This window comes from Abramis brama (assembly GCF_963993115.1).
Source record: "Abramis brama genome assembly, chromosome: 7".
Classification (NCBI taxonomy): Eukaryota; Metazoa; Chordata; class Actinopteri; order Cypriniformes; family Leuciscidae; genus Abramis; species Abramis brama.
Window position 1 is genome coordinate 3605658 of NC_139969.1, and position 11443 is coordinate 3617100.

The 11443-nt window shown below is 34.7% G+C and overlaps 1 protein-coding gene across 1 annotated transcript in view; it reads left to right on the forward strand.

Annotated features, from left to right (window-relative positions):
* piezo2b (piezo-type mechanosensitive ion channel component 2b) overlaps positions 1-11443 on the forward strand; it is a 97159-nt gene that overhangs the window by 2358 nt on the left and 83358 nt on the right. The window contains exon 2 of the mRNA XM_084120029.1: positions 5716-5811. Coding sequence (XP_083976155.1) covers positions 5716-5811 — 96 coding nt within the window. The remainder of the gene's footprint in view (positions 1-5715; positions 5812-11443) is intronic.

Consider the following 11443-nt stretch of genomic DNA (forward strand, 5'->3'; position numbering starts at 1 on the left):
TATCTTGATTTAAGAATTTTTAGATATTTGAACGGAAAAAAACGAGGCAAAAATACCAAGTAAGAAAATGATTTTTTGCAGTGTTTATTCATGAATAAACACTGCAAAAAATCATTTTCTTACTTGGTATTTTTGCCTCGTTTTTTTCCGTTCAAATATCTAAAAATTCTTAAATATAGGCTATATATATTATATATATTAATATATATATTGTTTTAAGCATAACTCAAAGTCATTCAGTCATTTTGCTTCTCAAGTAAATGTCTTCTCAAAAAAAATCTTGATTTAGGAATTTTATTCATACCGGAAAGCAAGACAAAAATACTGAGCAAGAGAATATTTTTTTTACAGTGAAATGATCATAATGCATGAAGGGACAGTGTGTGTTGTGCTGTTTTAATTTTTGAAAACATGTTATTAAAATTATTGAAAACATCTTATGAAACCTGCTGATGTTTTTTACGCTGTTGGATTCACTGTTGGTCCTTACGGTCGCTTTTACCATCCTGATATTAATCTAGAAGCTTTACAGTGTGTTTAAGGGTCTTAATCAGATCTGTGGTTGCCCACAGTTAATCCACATTCACATTCCCTCATTTATAGATAATTAGCCCTCAGAAATTCACACACACATGCACGCGGACACACACTCTTTCTCTCAGTCGGATTCTTCCTATAGGTACAGATAAGATGCACTCTATAAGATGGTAATGTATCTCTTGACAGCCTAAGTCATTTCGTTCTTTTTTCTTCCAAACGCAATTGCCAAGCTGTGGAGCATCTCCATTAATCGGTGGAAAGTCGTTTTAACTGCATGAATTAATAATGTGGCATCAGAGCGGAGAAGAATCGGCTGCCCATTATCGTAAACACCTTTAATATTTGATGATTTTATTTTTTGGCTTGAAGGAGTACTAAGCAAAGGTCATCCGCTGGAAACATAACAGAAGAACAAATAATGTTCATGTTCAGATGTCAGCACTAACATCTCTGCGATCAAGAGATCTTTGAGGGACTTTTTTTTTTTTTTTTTTTCTTTTTTTTTTTAATAGAGGTCACGATTCTGAATAGACAACTAAACAAAACAGTATATGTAATTCATTTGAATAGTTTTTTAACTCTTGATTGAATAATTCACTCTCAGACAAAAAGGTACAAAAGCTGTCACTGGGATGGGATACCCTTCAAAAAACTTCTATGTATCATTTAGGTACTAATATGTACACTTTTGGTACCAATATATGTACCTTTAAGTTACTTATATGCACTCTTTAGGTAAGGTGTCCTTTTGAATGGGAACCGCCTCAGTGACAGATTTTGTAAAAAAAAATTCCTGAGAGTATTCAACGACTCGCTCATAAAGACTTCACTTGTTTCATTACTGGATGAATCAGTGTTTTTGAATGAATATTGAATGAATGATTCAACGACTCGCTCATAAGGACTTCACTTGTTTCATTAGTTGGATGAATCAGTGTTTTTGAATGAATATTAAATGAATGATTCAACGACTTGCTCATAAAGACTTCACTTGTTTCATTACTGGATGAATCAGTGTTTTTGAATGAATATTAAATGAATGATTCAATGACTCACTCATAAAGACTTCACTTGTTTCGTTACTGGATTAATCTGCGTTTTTGAATCAATATTGAATGAATGATTCAATGACTCGCTCATAAAGACTTCACTTGTTTCATTACTGGATTAATCTGCGTTTTTGAATCAATATTGAATGAATGATTCAATGACTCACTCATAAAGACTTCACTTGTTTCGTTACTGGATTAATCTGCGTTTTTGAATCAATATTGAATGAATGATTCAATGACTTGCTCATAAGGACTTCACTTGTTTCATTATAAATCTTTGTTTTTGAATGAATATTTAATGAATGATTCAACGACTCGCTCATAAAGACTTCACTTGTTTCGTTACTGGATTAATCTGCGTTTTTGAATCAATATTGAATGAATGATTCAATGACTCACTCATAAAGACTTCACTTGTTTCATTACTGGATTAATCTGCGTTTTTGAATCAATATTGAATGAATGATTCAATGACTCACTCATAAAGACTTCACTTGTTTCGTTACTGGATTAATCTGCGTTTTTGAATCAATATTGAATGAATGATTCAATGACTCGCTCATAAAGACTTCACTTGTTTCATTACTGGATGAATCAGTGTTTTTGAATGAATATTAAATGAATGATTCAATGACTCGCTCATAAAGATTTCACTTGTTTCATGGATGAATCAGTGTTTTTGAATGAATATTAAATGAATGATTCAACGACTCGCTCATAAAGACTTCACTTGTTTCATTACTGGATAAATCAGCATTTTTGAACAAATCTCTTGAATGAAAGATTCAATTACAAATCTTTTTTTTTTTTCTAACAGTCACTTGTCGCCACCTACTGGTGTAACGATGTAAGGATACAATCTTTATTTGAAGAGTCAAGTTTCAAAAGGCTCTATTTTGATCGCTATCATAGATATATCCATAAACTCCATCCATCCATTGTGAAATTTACTCGAAGTTTCTGAGTGAAAATTCTACACAAATTCTTTTTAAAACTCTAAATACATATTTAGTTTGTTTTTATGAACTGAGGAACAGGTTGAATTCTATTGAAGGGTCTTTTCTAAATCAGAAAATGTGTAAAAGTGTATTAGTTCTCGTGCTGTCACTCTGAAAAGGCTTTCAGTTCTCCAGATACATCAATTATTCCTGAGATGGATCATGCATAAACGCGGTCAGTGTGGTTTTGCTACTAAAGCAATTACATGACCGAAGCGTTGTGAAGGAATTAAGATGGGATCTTGATTTAGCCACATTTTCATTATCATCTCAAGTTAACTGTCCATGACAGAAGCATCATGTTAAAAAGAAAATATCTGATTAGATGTGTTTGTGCAGTGCAGTATGTGATGCATTAGTGCAAAAGAAATTCAAAAATACAGTATTTGATGCATTTTCATATTTTGGCCTGGCTTCTTGTTACAGAGTGGTGTTTGCTTGTGCAAAACTCACATAATGTTTTCAACTTTTCAAGAGTGTTTGAGCGTTTTGGCCTCAGGTGACGCGATCCGGATTGAACCGGTGTCTAACCGTGTGTTTTCCTGTGCGCTGCTGCTTTTGGTTTATTATCAGGATGAATGTCTGTGCTGTAATCTATAAGGCTGAGTTTAATGGCCTCCATCTCTGTGTTTAGTGGTCCTGCACTTATCTCTCTCTCGCACCAGTGTGTCTGCTGTCCGCCTGAACCAGCGGCACAGCGCTTTTCTGTCATAGGCTCAATATTTCTACAGAATCCAAATTATATTATCTCTGTTGCACATAGTTGATAGTTAATTAATCTTATACATTACTATATATTGGCTACTGTGCATCACGCACAAAATTGTATATATACACGTGTGTGTGTGTGTGTGTGTGTGTGTGTGTGTGTGTGTGTGTGTGTGTGTGTGTGTGTGTGTGTGTGTGCAATGCATATATAATGAAATATATGTATATTTCTAATCAAATATTTTTAATTAGAATATCTAATTTATTTAAATCATTTTTTACAACAGGGTTGTTGTGTGTTTGTGTGTGTGTGTGTGTGTGTGTGTATCAGATATTATTTTTATTATAATTATTATAGAATTTATTTATTTTAATATATCTATTTTAACAATAGCGTTGGCTGTACAGGGTTCTTGAGTTAATATTGTAAAAGGTTCTTACATTTTTGGTTCTTCATTTCAGTGTTTAAATATTAATTGTGTTTAGTTTTTAATAATGACTGTGTTAAATATTTTCTATTCACATGTGCTTTTATCCAGAATGAATTGCATTGAATTCAAGGTTTTATTATTGAAGTGCAATTTTGTTCAAAAACTGGAAAAAATATCAGTTTTATTGATTTATTTTTGGTTTGCTATATATGTAAATAATATGTTCCCATAACTATTGCATAATAGTTATTTTATATAGTATATAAGCACTCGTTAATGGAATCATGGGACTGGAATCGCTAAATTCCTTACAATAACAATATCCATAATTGGCACAAACTGTCTCTTCAGAGCCTTTTATTTTATGTGAACATAAACTGTTTGTGTTTATACTGGATTTTAGTTTTCTTTTTAATATCAATTTTCATATTGTGCCAGTGTGTTTCAATATTTACGACTCTTGTTACTGATAATAGCAGAGGAAGATCCCTGTGGTCGTGATATCTGCACTTTTATTGTCGTTCTTGCTTTTTCTGTCACAAATGTGGGTTTTGATATAGAGATATATGGGATATTTACCAATCTTAAACAACATAATTAGTATTTTGGCTGTTTTTACATGATGTAATGGTACTCTTGTTGTATTTGGCGTGTTTGGACATGTCCAGAGAATAGGATGTAATTGCTGTCAGGTTCAGATGAGGTCCATGTTTAGTGAAATAAATGTGTGTAATATTCCCTGTCTCTGCTCATAAAATGGCAAACATGCGAGATTAACAACAACTCGAGCTGAAGAATGCGATTGCTTTTCTAGTAGAGTCTAGTTGTTAAAATCCAGCCGTGTCACAACAGTTTCACATTATTAACTCCTCTGAGCGCAGTGAAGAGTCGAGCCCACGGCTCATGGAAAGAAAGAATCAGGAAACTCTGGAAAACTCTCAGCATGTGTGGCAGAACTAAAGGCCTGTGAACGAGAGCGTATTCTCACAGGCATTTTACTCTTCATATTAAAACATTAAATCTTAAAATCATAGTGTTTATGTATTAATATTATGCACTTTAAATCTTGGCCGATCCAAAATGATGCAAACCTGAAGTTATACTTTGAAAACCGATTGAAAAAAATAAAATCCCGAAATCAGATTTATTGATCTGTCCGTTTATCTGTCTGTCATTCCATCTATCCATCCATCTGTCGTTCTGTATCTATCTATTGTTCTGTCATTCTGTCTATTCTATCTGTCTGTTTGTCTATCTTTCATTCTGTCTGTCTATCTGTCATTCCATCCATCCATCCATCCATCCATCCATCCATCGTTCTGTCTATCATTCTGTCATTCTGTTTATCGTTCTGTCTGTCTGTCTAACATCTATCTATCTATCTATCTATCTATCTATCTATCTATCTATCTATCTATCTATCTATCTATCTATCTATCTATCTATCGTTCTATCGTTCTATCGTTCTATCGTTCTATCTATCGTTCTATCTATCGGTCTATCTATCGATCTATTGCTCTATCTATCTATCTATCTATCTATCTATATATCTATCTATCTATCTATCTATCTATCTATCTATCGTTCTATCGTTCTATCGTTCTATCGTTCTATCGTTCTATCTATCTATCTATCTATCTATCTATCTATCTATCTATCTATCTATCTATCTATCTATCTATCTATCTATCTATCTATCTATCTATCTATCTATCTATCTATCTATCTATCTATCTATCTATCTATCTATCGTTCCATCCATTGTTCTTTCTGTCTGTCTGTCCATCCATCCATCCATTCTATATATATATACTTGAACATATTCTCATCAACGTAATCATTTCAGGCTTTTTTATGTTTGTTAAAAATTTATAATGCAGTATGTGTGCTTTTTATATATATATATATATATATATATATATATATATATATATATATACTCTAGATTACTCTAATAATATGTGTTTTGATATCTTCTCTCCACAGCATGTCTGTTCAGGTACAATGTGCTGTCCTTCATCTACCTCCTCTACCTCCTCCTCATCCCTCTCTTCCCAGAGCCCTCCAGCATCACCATGCAAGGTAAGACAACACTAACTCTTCCCTAAGTGTCACCAGTCCGAGGAGCATCCATCTTCTCCTGAAACCGGCTTTAGTGCCTCATGCAGGAAATCTAATGGAGCAGAAGCGTTAACAAAACATTCATTGAAACCACGACAGCCCTGTAGATCATGATCCGAGCTTGTGTTCAGAGGGAAGAACATGCGCTCGAGAGGAGAATCAAGATTTAGGGAGTAATGAAGGTGTGCTGATCACGCTGAATAACTGACAAGAACATTACGCTAAATCTGTGTTAATCTACTGAGACGAGGAAGATTTAAGTCTTAGAGAAACTGATTGGTTAAATCCCATAATAGAGCTTGTTAAGACCAATATAAAAGAGAAACATTAACTCGGCTTGAATCATGTGATCCAAAACACTTTTGTGATGTCAAAGAAATAATGTCCGTTATTTAAATGTCACAATTGGGGTTGAACAGAAAGTGCAGGGTTGGATTGTATACATAAATTATGTTAGAAACAAATCAACATGGTGACATTAATACTTTGAATTTAATTATAGTATTAGTCACACTAATGGTCAAAAGTTTTGGGTCTGTACATTTTCGAACATATTTTTCAAATGTTTGAAAGTCTCTTTTTATGCTCACCAAGGCTTAATTTATTTGATCAAAAATACAGTAAAACAGTGAAATATTATTACAATTTAACTGTTGTCTATGTGAATATATAGTAAAGTGTAATTTATTCCTGTGATCAAAGCTGAATTTTCAGCATCATTACTCCAGTCTTCAGTGTCACATGATCCTTCAGAAATCACTCTAATATGATGATTTGATGCTCAGGAAACATTTATGATTATTATCAATGTTGAAAACAGTTGTGCCTGATAATTTTACAAGGTTATATAAAGATATTGGTATAAAGTTCAAAAGAATGCCTTTATTTGAAACAGAAATCTTTGTAACATAAATATTTTTACCGTCACCTGATCAATTTAATGGGTTCTTGCTTATTAAAAGTATTAATTGCTTTAACAAAGAAATCTTAGCTTTTGAACAGTAGGAAGTTTATTTTAAATATAATGTAATGTACATTAGAGTAAGTACAGTGTTGTTTTATGGTCCATTTCTGCTCTGTTCATGGAGGTGCGTTCGGATGCTTGTTTGCCGATTGTTAATTATGTATAAGAGAAGGTTTTCATGGAATAAGAAGAAAGAGGAAGAGGACAGGACATTTTAAGTGGTCTACTCGCACTCATCAATAGTTCAGTAGACCTGTGCTCATATAAGAGGAATGCATGCTGGGATTCACACAGATTCATCAGGCCTTACTGGGATTCTGGCTGTGGGAATATGCAAATGTTGGAAATGTAGACTATTAAAAAAAAAGCAATAATATGGGATGCTGTTAGTGCTGTTAATATGAGATTTCTGATTATGCAATTGGAAAATAGAAATGCCTGCAGGTGTCTGTGGAAAAAGTGGTGCATGCAAACGCAGATTCACACACGCACTTCTGTATTTTTTCTTTGTTTACAAGACAAAAGAGTTCAGAGGCTTTGAATGAATGACTCATTCTGTTATATGATCAAATACATTGATAGTCTTTATAGAATTGAGTTCACTTTTGCATCCTGGACACGTTTCATTTCAAATTTTAAGATTTTAGGTCTAACCTATGCCTTGAAAATTATACTTAAAAAGTTATTATACGTGTGTGTGTGTGTGTGTGTGTGTGTGTGTGTGTGTGTGTGTGTGGGTATATATTTCTATTTTAAATAAATACTTTAGCTTTTATTCTTCAAAGAGTTCTGAAAAAAGTAGGTTATAAATAAAAAAGAAAGCAGCACAACTGTTTCCAACATTGATAAAGAAAAATCATCATATTAGAATGATTTCTGAAGGATCATGTGACACTGAAGACTGGAGTAATGAAGCTGAAAATTCAGCTTTGATCACAGGAATAAATTATAATTTAAAGTATATTAAAATAGAAAACGCAATTTAAATTGTAATAATATATTACTGTTTTTTTCTGTATTTTTGATGAATAAAATTAAAAATATAGTCCCATAGTGGTATATATATATATATATATATATATATATATATATATATATTATGTATGTATATATAAATAATTTAAAGAATAAAATCTTCATATGATTCAAGGAATATTTCTACTCAAAAACCACTGATTTATTAAGGTTGAAGCTGTTTATTTTAGTCAGTGGAGAAGAATTCGTAAATTTTGGCAAGTGTTTTAACTGATGTCTGAAGCTGTGTGATATTGGCTGTATTTTTCTGTAATGTTATCTCAACACTGAGGTGAATCGATGTCTTCTGTCAGGTTCTGTTAAGTGTGAAACCTTCCAGTTATTGAGAATATAGATAAGAATATAGATAAGGGAGATAAAGTGACTTTTTATGTCGTATTTCTCTTGGCTTGATTCATCTTTGTCTGAAACTATCAAGAGTCTGTGTATATGAGGTCCCAAACATTTGCTGTAACCTTTTATTTGCCTTCCATAGTTTTAACAGATGTTATTTAAGCTTTCTCTGGCCCTATTTTAACGATCTAAGCACATGATCTAAAGCACAGGGCACAAGTTCACTTAGGCGAGTCTGAATCCACTTTTGCTAGTTTAACGACGGGAAAAATGTTCGGCGCGCCAGGCTCATGGTCTAAAAGGGTTGTCCCTATTCTCTTAATGAGTAATGGGTGTGTTTTGGGATTTACACCAATCAGAGTCTCATCTCCCATTCCCTTTAAATGCCATGGCGGATTCGCTATTTACATGACAGACTTTGATAGTGGAAAGACCGAAAGCGTCTCCAAACGGATCTGCTCGTGCGCGAGGTAAAAGTGCGCAAGCAGAACATCTACGGGACAAGCCGGATTCCACCATATCTTTATGTACACAATAATAATCTTTTACATTGTAATCCTTTTAATTTTGGCATGTTTGTGTGCCGCTGTGCGTCCCTGTGTGTTTAATAAGCAGAGTGTACGCGCGTTGTGGACCCGCCTATAGGCGCACATTACTAATGCGCTCTTTAAATAACAAAAATATATATATATTGCGGGACTGACTTTAGACCAGGGTTCAGTTGGTCAATGGCTCAGTCTATTTCTGTTGCCTCAAAATAGCAACGCACCAACAATGCGCCAGAACACACCTCGTTTTCAGACCAGCAGCCCATGGGTGCACAAATGGACGCAAATCTATTTGCTATTTAAACAACGTGGCGCAGGACGTGAAAATGATAACTGCGTCGGGCTGAAACTAGCAAAACACACTTGCGTTGGCGCTGCATTGCGCCGGATGTAAGATAGGGTCCATTGTGTGCATTTACTATCTTATCCGGTATTTACACAGATACTTTTAGCAAGATACAATGCATTGAAGCTTTACATTTTGTTAGTATGTAAATTCCTTAGGAATCGAGCCAATAACCTTAAAGGAGAACTTTTGAGCTCATTTTAACATAACATCAAACAATTTTAACATTGAGCTAATTTTTTTGTACATTTGGAGTGCTGTCAATACAGAGAACAACGACAAAAATCGGTGTTGCCTACACCGTGTTATCCTCTTTTTAAAATTTGCACCCTGTTGACTTCAATGGGGCAAGTTTTAAACCTGCTTTTAGCCTCTTAACATCCTTGATGTGTCATTACAAGTGCCCAGCCATGTTAGATGATTCCTTCAGAGTGAACACGGGTGAATCTGACTGCAGTAGATGTGAAAGATACGAATAAAAATGATGTTATTTCAGCCAGCGCACATACCTGTATTTACATCCTGTTTTGGGTCGAAGTCCATAGTAATCGATTGTCGAGTTCACGCGCATAGGTTTAGTTACCTATGATCAGGCGCGTGAACTCGACAATCGATTACTATGTCGTCAACTACCCATTGAAGTCAACAGGGTGCAAATTTTAAAAAGAGGATAACACGGTGTAGGCAACACCGATTTTTGTCGTTGTTCTCTGTATTGACAGCACTCCAAATGTACAAAAAAATTAGCTCAATGTTAAAATTGACCGGAGTTCTCCTTTAATGTTTTTACGTCAAAATACTCTTGAAGGAGATTCTGAGACGTCAACATCTTGCCCACAAAATTAAAGGGTTATTTCACCCAAAAATGAAAAATTTCCCATAATTAATCCTAAGTGTAAATGACTTTCTTCTTTTAGCTGGACACAGTCAGAGCTATATTAAAAATATCCTAGCTTTGTAATGGGAGTGCATGGTACCTAAAAAGCATATCCATCCATCATAAAAAGTAATCCTTACGGCTCCAGGGTGTTAATAAAGGCCTTCTGAAGCAAAACCATGCGTTTTTGTATGAAAAATATCCATATTCCATATTTATACCTTTATAAACTTGAATCACTGGCTTCCGGTAACCTCCGTACGCGAGTCTAGTTCCGGCGGAAGTTTGACCTCTGACCCTGCGCTTTTGGCCATATAAATATCTGCTCCAAATTGTATATTTATCTTCAGTTTGAATAAAACTGAGCTGTTTTTATCCTCACTATTTTACACTATAAAAGCCTGATGCATTAAATAATATAATAATATCTACCCCCCCCCCCCCCCCTTTTTTTTTTTCTCTAGAGGTTCAATAAACAATACTTTTTTGCTGATTTTGATTTCATATGTCAGGCTTTACAGAGTTAAAAAGCCCCTGGAGTCTTTGAGACCCCAAATAAAACCTGAAGTTGCTGCAGAAGTGGCAAAAACTGCACCGTCAATTGAAAGTTTACGGCAGTCAGGAGAGATGCAGTTTTTTTTTTTTACCTTATTAAATGTGGATGAAATATGTCTCATGAATGAGGGTCTTGGCAGAGATCTGCTTGCTAGACTACACATAAACTAACAACCCCTTCCCTTGGTTAGGGACAAATGAACAAAATTGGTTTTGCACACTGTGTGTTATAGAGTAAATCAGGACAAGCCGTATCCCAGGCCGAGGACGAATAGCCAGCATCTGGCAGCGCTTCTCACTGTCTGGATTCTTACGATTATGTCTCACTTGTGGCTAAAATGATTTCCATTAGGACGCATTACATGTGATGGTTCGCGCAGCCATGCTCAGGCCCGCGCCGCATTGGAAAATATCGATTGTTGGTAGAGAAAAACACTCTAAAAATACTTTAATACTTCATTTGACCTTGGTGTTATGCTATTTGAGAGTGCTAAAACAAAGAGGCTCTCACGATTAGCTGTTGTTGGTCTTGTAAGAACAACAGCGAACGCTTCAGCTGAGGGAAAGCAGTAACACAAGCTCCATTAGCATCAGCTCAAATAGCTGGAGCTGCTTTATAAAGACGTGTGTGGAGCAGCCGGATCCGTATACTCATCCATGCTTTCATTGAGTAGAATGTATTCTGATTTCATTAGTTATTTCTCAACATGTTTGAGATCTTTGCGCTACGTTCTAGAAGCGGATTTGTGTTCCATCTGAATTTTGCTTCCCTGTGGGTCCTTAAAAAATGTCTAAAATTCAGTTAGATCAAATGTTAGATTTACTGTAAAGGCCTGGTTTTACAGACAGGGCTTAGATTAAGCCTTAGTTCATTTAGGACATTTAAGTAGCTTTTATAAACTTGCCTTAGAAAAAAACATTACTTGTGTGCATCT